At 40.1% G+C, this 15102-nt stretch overlaps 1 protein-coding gene and 1 long non-coding RNA gene across 10 annotated transcripts in view; both read right to left on the bottom strand.

The window, feature by feature from the left end:
• WDFY3 (WD repeat and FYVE domain containing 3) overlaps positions 1–15102 on the bottom strand; it is a 155035-nt gene that overhangs the window by 50934 nt on the left and 88999 nt on the right. For 8 of the 9 annotated variants that reach the window (XM_083631517.1, XM_083631519.1, XM_083631520.1 and 5 more), the window contains 9 exons: positions 14827–15009; positions 13538–13695; positions 13069–13146; positions 11551–11778; positions 10121–10174; positions 6165–6333; positions 4962–5125; positions 1308–1456; positions 874–994 (listed from right to left, as the gene is read on the bottom strand). In XM_083631517.1, the coding sequence (XP_083487643.1) occupies positions 874–994; positions 1308–1456; positions 4962–5125; positions 6165–6333; positions 10121–10174; positions 11551–11778; positions 13069–13146; positions 13538–13695; positions 14827–15009 (1304 nt within the window). The remainder of the gene's footprint in view (positions 1–873; positions 995–1307; positions 1457–4961; positions 5126–6164; positions 6334–10120; positions 10175–11550; positions 11779–13068; positions 13147–13537; positions 13696–14826; positions 15010–15102) is intronic. The other variant, XM_083631516.1, reaches the window with a different exon arrangement.
• Positions 6880–10106, bottom strand: LOC310742584. The gene is made up of 2 exons (XR_014538583.1): positions 7913–10106; positions 6880–7880 (listed from the first exon to the last, which is right to left on the bottom strand). It is a non-coding gene; the product is annotated as an uncharacterized lncRNA (long non-coding RNA).

Below are 15102 nucleotides of genomic sequence, written 5' to 3'. Positions count from 1 at the left end.
GCCCTAATCCCTTTGTCAGGCTTTACAATGCACCGAAGCTTCCAGGCTAAAATGTTTAATAAAAAGACTACAATATATATTATGTGTAGGGTTTTATCCCACCTTAAGCAAGTGGCTGGGTGACGCCAGTGCCTATAAAATATAAAGCTCTTAACAACTTGGAACCAGTTTACCTATGAGATCGCCTTACCGCACATGTGCCCACTTGATTGATATGATTGGAGGAACTGGCGCTAATACAAGTGCCACATAATACCTGTTCCACATTTGTAAGAACTTGATTGTTTAGTGTGGCAACACCTACACTTTGGAACGCCTTGCCTGTTGAGATCAAGCAGGTGCCGTTACTATGCAGTCATACCTCGGGTTGAAGTAGCTTCGGGATGAATATTTTCAGGTTGCGTTCTGCGGCGATCCAGAAGTAACAGAGAGCGTTACTTCCGGGTTTCGCCGCTCGTGCAGACACGCAAAATGACATCATGCACATGCGCGGAAGCAGTGAATCGCGACCCACGCAGATGCGGGTTGCGTTCGCTTCAGGATGCAAACAGGGCTCTGGAATGGATCCCGTTCGCATCCAGAGGTACCACTGCAATCTTTTTGGGGCCTGCTAAAAACATTCTGGTTTAGACAAGCCTACCCAGATGCTTAGAAAGGTACGGTAATTTTTAAAGGTTTTAGTATTTCAGCCTTTGTACGTTATAAAGTATGTTTGTGATTTTTTTCTTGATTTTCTTGTTTTTTCTTCTTGTAAATTGCTTTGAGGGTTGTTGGTTTTTTTAAAAAATCAGGTAGTGTGTAAGTGTCATTAAATTATGAAATAAATAAATGAAATATTTACGAAACCCTGCTATTCCCCACTAGAAACAATACCTGTAACAGGTATCTTCTTTTGTGCACTTCCTTAATATCCTCGTATGCAAAAATACTGCATGTCCTTTTGAGTTGACTTGGACCCTGTCGGGCTCCTCTGGGTATAATTGGCTCATGCATACTGTAGAGAGTAAAAGGTAGGAGAGAAACTATAAATATAAGACTATACATAGCAAATCTGATTTCACCCACTCATATTCCATAGTCATATTTGGCTTCATAAACCATTACGAGCATTGTCAAAACTATGATACAATAACTATAGAGTCACATACAGATTTTGCATATTTCTATTTTAGGTGCAGCGTTGTTTTTGGAGATGCATTTAAGAGCTATAGTCAGGAGGGTTTTTTATAGGTCTGATGCTGTAATCCTTTCTAACAGGGATACATTTTTTTCTCTTACAATTTCAAAGAATGTCAGGCCTAACTCACTTTAGAGGCAGGGTTTCAATGTCCCGTATTTCTCTGGTGGCGGTCATGGTATAGCCATCAATCACATAAAAGTGCTCTTTGCCAAAGAGGAGGAGCCCCTCACTGGTGTCTAGGCCTTGAACCCGAGCACAGCGGTACATGTGTTGAATCTGTAATATAAGCACATATTTAAAGAAAACATGATGAATAAATAAGGATATGTACATGACTATGATTATAGTGCTTTCGAACTGCTAGGTTGGCAGGAGCTGGGACAGAGCAACGGGAGCTCACTCCGTCGCAGGGATTCGAACCGCCAACCTTCCAATCAGCAAGCCCGAGAGGCTCAGTGGTTTAGACCACAGCGCCACCCTGCCACCCTGGAGGCCATATCAACACTCACAAACAGCATTTAAAACTCAATCTGAGAAAAAATGACTGCAACTGAAGATTTAATGAGAAGAAAGGAAAGCCCTCAAAGGACCATTTAGACCAAGGGAAACTTGAAGTCTTTAAGAGGGATAACTATTTATATGGAATGAAATAAAACCAAGGCCAGTTGTGTCTTCTTGGAGGTTAGGCTTGTATGGCAACCCTGAAGAAAACTAATCTGGTCCTATAGTTGAAATTGGAGATCCTTGTCTTGACTAACAGATACAGATAGGTAGCCGTGTTGGTCTGCCATAGTCAAAACAAAAAAAATTTTTTTCTTTCCAGTAGCACCTTAAAGACCAACTAAGTTAGTTCTTGGTATGAGCTTTCGTGTGCATGCACACTTCGTCAGATACGCTGAAACAGAAGTTGCCAGATCCTTCTATATAGTGAGAAGGTGGGGAGGGGTATTACTCAGAAGGGTGGTGGGAATGGGTGGTTGGCAGATAGCTGAGATGAGCCTGTTGACGGCTCTTAACGACTGCAATAGGTCTTACAGGAAAAAGCAAGGGGTGAGAAGGTGAAAAATGGCTTTGTCATGTATAATGAGATAAGAATCCAATGTCTTTGTTCAGACCAGGTCTCTCCATGGTTTTAAGTTTGGTAATGAGTTGCAATTCAGCAGCTTCTCTTTCCAGTCTATTTCTGAAATTCCTTTGTAGTAATACAGCTACTTTGAGATCTTGTATAGAATGTCCTGGGAGATTGAAGTGTTCTCCTACTGGTTTCTCTGTCTTGTGATTCTTGATGTCCGATTTATGTCCGTTTATTCTTTGGCGTAAGGTTTGGCCTGTTTGTCCAATATAGAGAGCTGAGGGACAAAACAGGCCAAACGGACATATTACTACAAAGGAATTTCAGAAATAGACTGGAAAGAGAAGCTGCTGAATTGCAACTCATTACCAAACTTAAAACCATGGAGAGACCTGGTCTGAACAAAGACATTGGATTCTTATCTCATTATACATGACAAAGCCATTTTTCACCTTCTCACCCCTTGCTTTTTCCTGTAAGACCTATTGCAGTCGTTAAGAGCCGTCAACAGGCTCATCTCAGCTATCTGCCAACCACCCATTCCCACCACCCTTCTGAGTAATACCCCTCCCCACCTTCTCACTATATAGAAGGATCTGGCAACTTCTGTTTCAGTGTATCTGACGAAGTGTGCATGCACACGAAAGCTCATACCAAGAACTAACTTAGTTGGTCTTTAAGGTGCTACTGGAAAGAAAAAATTTTTTTTTGTTTTGACTAACAGAGTTTCATGTAAAAGAGAACAGTTGAGCAATGGTTGTGTCGAAAGCTTTGCATGATACTATGGACCTGAATAACCTGCCCTTGGATCCATGAATTTGACAGATGGATAGGCATAAAAATCCAACATAGGAAAATCATGCTAAGCTACTGTAACATGTTATGGGGACTACCTGAAAATAAGATGCTTGAAGAGGATGAAATAAGGCAGTATCAACAGGACCTGAATGTGTTTAATTCTGGCTAGATTGTGACTTATCACTCCCCTTTCTGCTCCTCAGATATGATAAAGGAAAAAGGCATGCCAAAGGACAAGGAATGGTAAAAATATAAAGAGCAACCCATTGATTTAATTTTGAAATGCAAGCATCAGCATATAAATAACCTCTGCCCTATAATGTTCTTTTTGATTAAATTATAGGAGGAGAAGGTCCTGTTTATAGCCAAGACAGAATGAAAAAATGGAAGTGATTATTGCAGTACAAGCAACACTTCCCAGTTGTTATTTTCTTGCGTCAGTGGTGCCTGGGGACCTGCCCTTCATGTCCTCATAAACTAGGAAGCCACAATGACGCTGAGTGAGGATGAATGCAAAGACAACAAATCACCTCGAGAGGTCTATTTCTTCCACGCATAATCTGACATTCGAGAGGAGGCAATGTGAAAACTTTCCCAGCCATTGTCATGTTGATTCTACGGCGTATACTAAGTTTTCATCTGCCAGTCAAAGGCATTTGCAACTCATACAAACTATGTTCTGGCATCCAAAATTGGATCCTCCCTTTCTGCATGCCGGAAGATAAGGATTTGAAATTGTACAAAGAACTATTACATAATGCTTATTTATAATGCTTCAGAATAATAAAACTGCAAAGAACATAGCATTAAGGAAATATTCTACTGCCTTCCGTAGAGTGAGATTTATGCAGCTGGTTGTGATAGGCAAGCAAGAGGCATCATGGCAGCTTTATCAAAAAGCATTTGAACAGGGTGCAGAGCAGGGTCTCAGAAGGGGTGAAGCCTGGAGAAAGTTCTGAAGGCCAGTTCAAGGGCCTGAGATTCCACACACCTGCGCTACAGTATTGCACACCTTGGAAAGATGGGCCAGTTCTCTCTATGTGGATGCATTTTTGTTCCAAGAAAACCAAAATAGGTTCCTACAATATCAAAGCTGAATTTGTATATTTTTCTTAAGAGTATTGTTTCTAAACTATGCCAGCAACAAAATGACATTTGTTTTAAATGAGGACACTCATCACTGAAAGAAACAGACGTTTTCCAAGGTAAGGCTATTCATTATGTGCATTCTCAACAGCACTTCAGAACCTATTATGTCAATGTTTCATAAAAACTGTTTCCCAACCACAATTAAACGTGCTCCTGCAAACTTAAGGAACAAAGGTACTCTAGTAATTCACTGAATTTTAAGGCTGAGTTCCAATTTAAAAGTGTTTGCCAGGTGAAAAAAAGAATCATTCTTATATCAAATGTATAAAAAGAAGAGCTTAACTGAAGATTAAATCCACAGAGGGGCTCTGTCACCATGTAATTAACAATTCTGTGTTTGAGTTAGGAAACTGTGGGTAGTATCCAACAGGTCAGCATGTTCATGCAAGGACTTCCACTTGTGGAATGGAACTTCCCCTCTCTCCCCCCTCCCCCCCATCTGTTTTGAGGGTTCCCCTCTCCAGAACTGATTTTTGTTTGGGGGGGTGGGGACATGGGGCAAGGATAGGAGACAAGAGGAGAGGGAATTCCACTGCATAAGTTGGAAGTCCTTGTGTGAACAAGACAACTTAGTTGGATACAATGCATGACATTTTTGTGAGATATCACACACGCGTACTCCACAACCCCTCTATGCCATGTTCATTTTGAATGATGGATGAACTGCTTTGGAGACTAGAGGCACTAGAGAAGCCTCCACACAACAGCTTGCTAGGTTCAGTAACTGAGAGACCAAAAAGAGCATTAAATGTTGGCTTATACCTTCTCCCCTTCTTCGAGCAGTCGAAGCAAAGTTGTGTTATCGGTTTTCTCCTCTTCATCTATAGAGCTGCTCTCAGCTATTTGATCCTGCAGCTGTTCCTGATTCTCCTCATCACCACCATCAGGTGCGGAACGAGATCTCTTCAGTGGCGGTTTAACAAGGCCTGCATGAAGCAATCAAACCAGCAGCACATTTGTCTGTAAGTCACTGAACTTTGTGTGGTACATGAGCAGCGCTGCATACTCTACTTAAAGCCCACCCCAAATCCTACAGCTAAAAACTGGTAGAATTTCTGCACAACCAGCTGAGTCTGAGAACTTGCAGGCCAAGGGCAGTCAATGGATAACGGTCCTTGCTCGGGCATGAAGGTCAGTGGGTGATCTCAGATAAGTCACACACTCTCATTGTTTGTTGTGGGGCTAAAACGGGATAACCCCCCAAGCTCCCAGAGGGGGGACTGAGAATCTTAATGCAAGTTTAGGTCATACAGGCTGTTCACATGCTATGTAGTCAAGGGGAATGGGAAATCAAAGAAGGCATGCCCACTTTTACAAACACACTGCGCTGATACATAGGGATAATTAGTGAATCTGATCTTTACAAATTCCAATGTGAAGTGACCTGGTCAATATGAAGTGACCTCGTCGACTAAATACACTAACAGAACTTAAACATCCTCAGGTTTTGCATTCCTCTGAACACTGCAATACAATTCTCAGCACACTAAACTATCAAAATATGTTTTAAAATGCATGTTTTGCAGGAATGCATTAAAAATATATATAATTTAAAACGTTTAAATGCAATTTTATGCATCTTTTTTCCTACAACAACAAAAAATTCTAGATGCAAAAGTGACTGGAAGTTGACCAATTCCCTACTGATAGGGAAGGACTACTAGACAAGACAGATTCAAATCTTTCTTAAGCAACAGTTTTAGCATCTTTGGGGTGAGTCACACATTTAGGGAGGCCACTAAAGTATTACAATGGCCAAAATTCACAAATCAGCAGAAGTCGGGTCTGCTGAAGACTTCTGCCTTGTCCTAAATAACCTATGAATGTAAAAATTGTGAATGTCTGCCATCACACTCAAGAACAGCTTGCTGCTTGTGCATACGTCCCTATAGGGAAATACAGCATAAATAACTTCAACATGTCAAGCGTGCCTATGCATACAGAGATATGTGCAAAAATACCCACCTTTAACTCTTGCAATAGTATCTTCCCCGTGTTCTGGCTCCTGCTGAGCAGTTTCTCCTTCAGAGCTCTCTTCGACAGTGTCTTGAAAGACAGCAGGGTTTCCAGAAGCCAGACGCATGTAGTATTCTTTGCTGTCATAGCTTATAGCTCTCCGGTAGCGCGCAGGTTTCTTTAAACAACAACAGAATAAAAACGTTTGGCAAAACCAACTCAAACATACCCTAAATATAAATCTATGTTCAGAACCTGCTAAGTGTTGTAGCTGGAGGCAGCCAACTGTAAACTGATTAAGTTCCCAATAGGCAAATCAGCTAGATTTGGAATGAACCTATTGTTGCTGGAAAGAGGATCAAAAATGAAATGCTGCTCGGTGAACGTAAAAGTTAGCAAAATGTGTTCGGTGCTTTGTGAATCATCACAAAAGAACTGGCATCTCATCATTTCCAATACTGCACCCAGCCAATTCAGGTATTTTCTTTAAACACTGAAATGTTAGCCAAAGTGCAAGGATGTAGAGAAACTGATGGGGATTAATTTAGACCTATTATTATCTCCCACACTATTACTTTAATTATGATATTACAATTCTATGGTTTTATGATTATGCCGCAGAGAATGGGGGAGGCAGGAAAACTATCGTAATTTGTTCATACGGATGTGGTGCTCAAGAACCAAAGTGCTGCTTGGTGTTAGCTCACACAATATACATGCTATGTTTCTTTTTCTATTTGTTGGGCTGCAATCAAACACAGCTGCATGCTCCCTACTGGCCAAGGTCTCACGACCAAAACGAAACGTTGAGTGCAATGGTAAAAGTGGATAGGGGGGGATTTTGCATTTTTGCCAAAGCTCCAATCATGTTTTACAGGAACTTCACAGTTCATCAAAGAAGAAGAAATGTTTTCTGGAACGCTATAATGTTTTACTAAACTTCTATTTTAGTCTACTTCTCTTCATTCTCATTACTAGTGAAATACATCTGTGGAGTTCCATTCTGCAGAGAACAGTGACGCGACTGCTTCTCCGTGGGCTCAGAGCACTTATCACCCCACAACTGTTGAGTAACCACCATTTATCATCTTTACGCTAGTGTGGTGAAGAACTGCAAGTGAGGCAGGATTCATAAAAATCACTTCACCCCATGCCAAGTTCTACAGAGATCCAAGCAACAAGTGTTACTAACATGCCAACTGGGTCAAGAGAATCGACTCTAACCTCCATTTATTTTAATAGCAATAATGGGTAATACAGAGAAGTGGGTCAGGCAGAGGGCCTGGCTCACCCTCTGTGGGTCATTTTGATAAGGTTGGTGGATTAGCCCCAGCATGTCAATTTTATGTATTTCCTTTGCTGCACTTGCTCTTCATTTGAGTTCCTTGGAGGTCAGGCAAATCCCTGTCAGTGCTTGGATATGGACCCTGAAGATCCATTATTGGCTAAAACTTGTTTTCCCCCTGTCGGGTTGGCTCTGGTAACCCTACTGGATTCCTACGAATCCAAATGGAAAGCTACACTTGTACGAAAAGCTAAGAGGCTTAGGGTTCTCCCCACAGGTCTTGATAGCTGTAGGTTATGAGAAAGCTAGAGCAATAATTTGCCAACGAATCTGGGGTGTGGAACTGCAATGTCACGTGAGTGAGATGAATAAACACCCAGCAATAAAAGATAATGGGAGAGGGTTCACCTCAGCAAAATATCTGTAAAAATTACAAATACCTCAGCAAAATATCTGTAAAAATTACAAATACCTAAATACAGATGGTTGTTTACCCTCGCTAGATTCAAAGGGCTGCCACCTGCCTTATTGCAGGGCAGATTTGAGGGTAAACCATACATGGAACAAGTCTGCCCCTGTGGCTTGATGGAGGTAGAAACTGTCTCTCATGCCTTGTTACGCTGTCGTTTCTATGGGGATATACGCCTGGCATTTATCATCCCTGCTATACATAAATCTCCAAATGGTCTGAACTTCAACGTCTAAAATCCCTGGTAGAGGACAAGGATCCAAAGATCATGCTAAGGGTGGCCAAATTCTGTGTGACTGCCATAAAACGTAGGGAACAAGATGTGCTACCATAATGACCAAGGCCTTAAATGACAATTTTAGGTTTTATTTTAGTGATTAAGATATACCTTATATATTTTTAACTGCTGCTTTATCTGTATTGCCCCTGTTATACCCAACTGCAAATTCAAATGTATCCCTATTATGTTATATGACTTTCTTGATATTGTATGTGAGCTGGAACTGGTCTGTGACTGAAATTAATAAATTCTCATTTTCATTCCTTGAATTCAAATTGGGAATGCAAAGGGAGACTCTTTTGGGTGGGTGGAAATGCTGCCTTTTACTGTCAAAGAACAAGCCGCATTTCTCTTATCTCCAATTTCAGAGCTTGGGAGCACAGCACTAAGACTGAAGGTAAGCCTCTACCTGATGCCTTTTCCTGTCTAAGAGCAGGCAGAGGCACATGGGGAAAAGCACGTGACAGCACTAAGATAAAAAATAAGCTCAGATTGGAGATATGAGAGCTCCACACCTGAGGTCACGTGATGTCAAGTGACTGACAGGTGGATGTGGTTTGCGCAAAAAGCCTCATGGGCCAAATTCAGAGGTCTGGTGGGCCAAATTAGGATCTTGAGATGGAGGCTCCCTCCCACAGGTGTATGATGTACACATTATTATACTAGGTCACATCCAATGAAGCTGTCTTATTTGTGCTTGTGCAATGGAAATTCTCCTCCACCTCGCATGACTCCCAAAGTTGTCCCCCGACTCTCTGAAGAAAATTCAGGGGACAAAGAGGAAACTATGTTAATAATGTAGACAGATGGTTGTATTCAAGTCCAAATACTTATGCCTGGAATTAATTAGTTAATAATGCAATTAACATGTAGATCGCAGTCCCCCTCTATCTCTCAGAAATGAAAATTAGGCAATATAAGGTTAGGAAGGTAATAAGCACTGCACTTCATTCTGAAGCCTATTGGAAAAGATCAAGAATTCAGCCAAAGTTCTTCTCTAGATGCTCCCTAAAATCTCCAATTATGCTTGAGGTTTTTTTAAAGAATAGTTCATTTATATGATGATGATTTGTTAACCTAGTCCTATGGACATAAGAGATAAGCCACCTAGAGAACAGACACGTTTTTAGCAAGTCCACCAAGAGCCAAAAAATATATTAATGCATCACCTTCCAAAATGTTGGTTTGACAAGTAATTCAAAATGAGTGAAGGCATATTGTACTTAGTGATGAGCAAATTTTTAAAAATGTTTTGATCTGTATTTTTGTGTGACCTAGATAGGACTATTTGCAAAGGCAATATAATGTTGGAGCTTTCTTCGCAACGTATTTTGAGAATTAAATATTAGTGGAATGCCGTATAGTTGTTCGTTAACAGAAAGGGATGCATTCCAGGACGTACACCCCATGTTCCTCATTAGAAACACATAGAAAATGTTTATGTTAACAAGGGGGCAGAAAGCAGCAATTAATGGTCCCAAATACACGTATGGGACAAGGTGAGTCAACTGCTCTGCCATTACAGTGCCCTGAACAGGTGAGATGGTCTTAACAGTGAAAAAACATTAGGCCAGCCCTGAAATACTGATTAGGCTAAGTGCATGAATGTCCAAACTGCCCATCACTAAACACATCATAGTCCATTAGTTCTAATTTCGAGCTGGTACATGTTTATACAGTGAGAATAGTGACAGCACAGCCCATCACAGCTTGTTAGTGTGCAACACAGACAGAAAGAGCTACATAGACATTGTATTAGGTGAAGACTGAAGAGAACACAGCCACATCCTCTTAGTATATCATTAACCCTACGACAGAGTTACTGAGGAAGCACGTTGAAAGCCAACCAGAGAAGCCTTGTTAAGGTTGCCTAACATGCACAGAGAGGTTTCTATCTGTTTTGCCACCCGTGGAGAGTTTTCTCTCTTTACCTTTTGAGGAATGGTATCGTCAGATGTCTCAGGAGGCTTACTTGAGAAGTCAGACTGAAAATAGGGTATTAAGTATAGAAACATCAGGGGAAATATCATGTTGAGGAAGAATGCATGATGCGACTAAAACTGTCAGAGCATTAGCGGGCAAAAAGGTAATGACTGAACTTCTAATTTTCTCCGCACCAGGAAATGCAAAGCAGGAAAAATAACAACATAGAAGCTCAAACCTTAAAATTTGCTAAAACTAGTACAAGGTAAAGCTCAATTTAATCACAAAGTTCTTGCACAAGAGGCATACGCAATATTTTAGCAATTCAATTAAAATCTTGTTGATTATCAGTGGATCTAATTAACATATCACACTGCTGCTTTGATTCTGCACTTGCCTACAGACTCAATCTTCAACTATGATGGACTATGAAGAGACAGTGTGAGAAACTGAGATATGAAAGCTAGGAGCTAAATGGCACCCTAAATCTAGGTTATGGGCACAACAATGGAATGTCTAGATGCGGTTTTTTTATAACAAGAATACAAAGCTGAAAATGAACTGCAGCTAAAATATCATATTCATTTTTCACATGGTCTAGTCCTTCCCTTGCCCACCCCCCTAATATTCTTAAGAGGGTCTCTTCTCCAGTCTTCAGAGAGTAGCTGGAAGTGGGGAGGCTGAAAAAGGTCCTCCTTTCCTTCCACTCTGCAGTTTTAATCTGAAATCTTAGGCGCAGTACTGCACCCAGAGCTCAGAAACTGTTTGTGCTAATGAAATTCCCTATCACAAAATGCGCCCAGAACAATGGCAGTTCCGAACGCTGTGAAGAGATGCACCTTAACAGCAGCATCACGTTTGTACAAGTCACACCTACCTGACAATGCATTTACATTTTTCTAACTTCCCAGGTATCTTTGATCAAACTAGCACAGGCCTGTACAATCCCCCCCAAGCTCAATGCAGTCCATCATCCATGTAGGACAGCCTATGAGGGACTCAACTAACCTCAGGTTTTTGCTACCTGCCTAGGACTGCAATTACAAGGGGGCTATGAAGCACCTGGTAGGTCACAATACATGGTAGGTGGGCTGTACCTGGCTTGGTACATTGTAGGTGGCATAGTCTGGCCTTCCTGTTAGGGCAGAGCAAAGCCACAGCCCACTTTACTTCTGCTATCCTCCAACTGGAAAATTAATCAACAGGAATCTAGAGGCTGCAAAAAGACAACGCCCATAGCTGCATGGTTCAGGGAGCTAGTGCAAATATTTGCTGATATGCACTTGAAGGGGAATCAATGTCCATCCATAAACCCATAGCTGAGCACCACCAGAAATGCATTATCCAATCGGCGATGGACGTTCTTGGCAATGCTGCAAGAAATAAGCCAATGCATTGCTACTGCTAAAAGCTACTGCCGTCCCGTAACTGCACTTACCAGCATATTTGTCTCATGTTCAGTATCCGGCATGTAAGGATACTGAATATAAAACATGTCATTTCGCACCATCTTCTTCCTCATTCGACAGGGACCTTCTGTCATCTCCAGCATCCACTTGTCCAGGTGAGAGCCAATAGGAGGGCCCCACAGTCCTCTCTCCCGTAACAACTCGTATTCAATCTGAGACCACTCTTCTGTCACATACTTCAACGCATTCTGCTGACGCTGGAAAGGACACTACAGGTTAACTGCCATGGTGTGCAAAATCACGTGTCATAAATGCATGCAGAATCAAGTAAGTTCCCTTGTACCGTGATTCTAACTGACATAGATTCTCATGAGGCACGGCAGCAAAGACGCCCAAGGCATTTTAAACTGCTCTGTGATCCTCGAAGAGGGGTATATAAATTTAATAAATGAAAATAAAACAAACTCTTTTAAAAGGTTCAAGGTGCAAAGTTGGATATTCATGCTGTTTTCCACAATCTCGGAGCTTAAAAACTCAAGTTGTGAACTGTCCTTAGATGGGATTTGTTATTTACATAGTTCATAATTATATATTTATAAAGTGTGTTGTCTATAAAAAGGGTGTACTTGTGTACTTGTACTTAAATCTGTACCTGTTCCTTAAGCAGCTCTAGCACTGCTCCTAGGCTGCCAGCACCACAAATCTTTCTATAAACATATGAAGCTGCTTTATCCCAGTACAGTCCGCTCTTAAGAAGAGTTTCTGAAAGAATTCTCTCCTATCACTTGCTACCTAATTGGAGATGCCAGAGATTTTATCTGAGACATCTACATGCAAAGCATATATACCACTGAGTTATGGATGTTCCCCTCTTAACTGCTGACAGGGCCTTCTCTCCAGTTGAAGGGCAGCAACATAAAGAACTCTCTTTAATTTAGGAGATGGCTGGTTGAGAAGGACGAGCCTTACTCATATTCCATCTATGATGCTAAGGAACACAGGGTAGATTCATGAATTACATGACAATTTCAACAGATTCTGAAAATACTGAAATCTCCTATCAAAAGGGATATGATCATTATCTTATCTCTGCATGGTGTATGTTTCTTAGCGAGAACTATCTATGGGTGGGGATCTTCCGATTGTACTGACAAGTTTGAATAAGGCCTTTTTCAATGTGATGCCCAATTTGTGGAATGAGCTCCCCGTGGAGACCTGGAGAAAATAGACAATGTGGCATTTTTGCAGACAGGAAAAGATCTTTCTATTCTGGCATTTCCTGACTACTGATACCGAGTTCTTCTTTGGTTCTGGATGGTATAGTTCAAATTGCATGACTCTGTAAATATGTTTCAGTTGTTATTTTTTACTTTGGCTGCTTTATGTGTATCACAAACCACTTTGGGACTTACAGATTTAAAACAGAAAAGCAAAATAAAAGATTTTTTTATATAAATAAAATGAAACAAAATAAAGAAAACACTTTTAAATACAACACTCATGCAGATTTGATAAAAGCATTCGGTCTGATTACTGCTCTCATTTACCTCTTGGTATTCTTTATACTGCATATCTACCAAGTCTCGAACCACTGCTATGTGAGTAAACATCCACTGAGAGATCTCCTAACAGCAAAATAATGAATATATTAATATGTGCAGAAAAGAGCTCGTCGTTAAAACAACTTACATATAAAATAACCCTGAAAACTTCAAGTAGTGTGGATTACGTATGGAATTACGGTAGATAGTAGTTATGCTGCAATTTTTACAATAAAACAATACTCCTAATCTAGCAAAGTATTTCAACAGTCTCATTTACTTGAAACTGCTATGGTGGATTCAGGCCACAGTACTTAACATTCAGGCAGTTTAAAATCACAGTAACAGAATATAGGGAAGGGAGGATTTATTAAGACAGTCTAAATCATTGATCATTTTGTTATATTGTACATATAGGGGATGACTATTGTTTTTCCTTTGTATTATCTGTTTGTCTTTAAATGCTATGCAATACCTGCGTGGATAGATTATGTTTGTTAAGACCGCTTTCTTTTCGGTTTCTTCTCGATCCTGTTAGCTTGGAGAGACCGAATCCACTGCTGACCCGGGAGAGCTTGGACTGGGTAGTCGGAGCCAAGGCTTCTCCTCTACTGATGCTTTTCTTTTCATGAGCTAGAATGCCAAGAAGAGTTGGGGGTTTTCAAAGCATATTTACTGGACCCTACTAGCACATCTACAAACCAGGGCGGACAAAAATCAATGATTTTTTTAAAAAAACGAAATAATAAAATTGGATTATTTTTAATTTAAATTGGATTTTTTAAATTTTAAATTGGATTTTTAAATAAAATGCTTTCGGAGGAAAAATCTTTCTAAATATAGTCTTCTATTTAAGTTACGTCATAGTCCAAAGGCTATTCATCAGGAAATAAGGATTTGTTTTAAGTTTTTCATGTGTGCTAAAACTCAGTCTAATTTTTAAAAAATAAAAAATAAAATTAACCACATCAGTTAACAAACATGGCTACATATGCTATAACGTTCTTTTTTTAGTTAAATAAATTGTTTAAATGTTTATTAAGGAAATGATTATTTTTCTCCTTCCAATGAAGTACAGCAGAAAAGTTGTCCAGATATGAACAGTTAACTTCTTAAAATTCACCATAATTTCATAATTATCTATGTATTTCTAATAGTATAACCAAATCAGTAATTTTTGATATAACTAAAAACTACTCTGAAAATTTATTATTCCAAAATGAAACCTTCATATGGTTGTAAGTATTAAGATTATACCAGCAAGATTGAGCCTTTCTGTAAAAAAAAATGATTTAAATCAAGTCTTACTGACTAGTGATTTAAATCAAGCCTTACTGATTTAGTGATTTAAATCGATTTGATTTAAATCAAATCCACCCTGCTACAAACCAAAAACGATACCCAGAAAAGCTGCAGGCTAATCTAGATGGTAGCATTCTCCCGCACACTCCCATCCCACATACTTTTAAACAGGGAGATATTACGCTGTTATATTAGAAAGCCCTCAAAGAGCACATTCCACATTTGTAACACTGTCTGTGGGTGAAGAACAGGAAACCCTTGTTCCCTAGGATGAAAAGCAGGGGATGAAGTGGTGCCCTTTGAGATGGGTAGAACGGAAGGCGAATTATCCAATATCAGATGGAATCAAGGACAATGTCATTTTGCTCCCATCTTCCTCCCTACATTTAAGGGGTTTTAAATATGCCTAAGCCGCCAAAGAATTATATACCACACAATAATAATCTGCATAGCTGCTCTTACCCAAGTGATTTTGCCAACATTTTAAACTGGCTTCTTCCACAAGGGGCTTTACAAGGGCAATATCCACATGGCCCCTGTCATTGACAGGGAGAGATACTTTGAATACCTCCTCCAAAGCCTGTTTCTTGCTGTAGAACAGTTCTGTCCACACACGATTTACAGCTTTTAAAAGAAGCTGGCGACCTAAATACACGAAGAGGACACAAAAGTGAACAAATGCGTATTTATTTTGATAATTAATATCCTTCATAGATTTATGGTTCTAGAGTGGCTAGC

This window comes from Podarcis filfolensis (genome assembly GCF_964270895.1).
Source record: "Podarcis filfolensis genome assembly, chromosome: 9".
NCBI classification, from domain to species: domain Eukaryota; kingdom Metazoa; phylum Chordata; class Lepidosauria; order Squamata; family Lacertidae; genus Podarcis; species Podarcis filfolensis.
The sequence above is the reverse complement of the archived record's forward strand: the minus strand, read 5'-3'. Positions and strand labels throughout refer to the sequence as shown.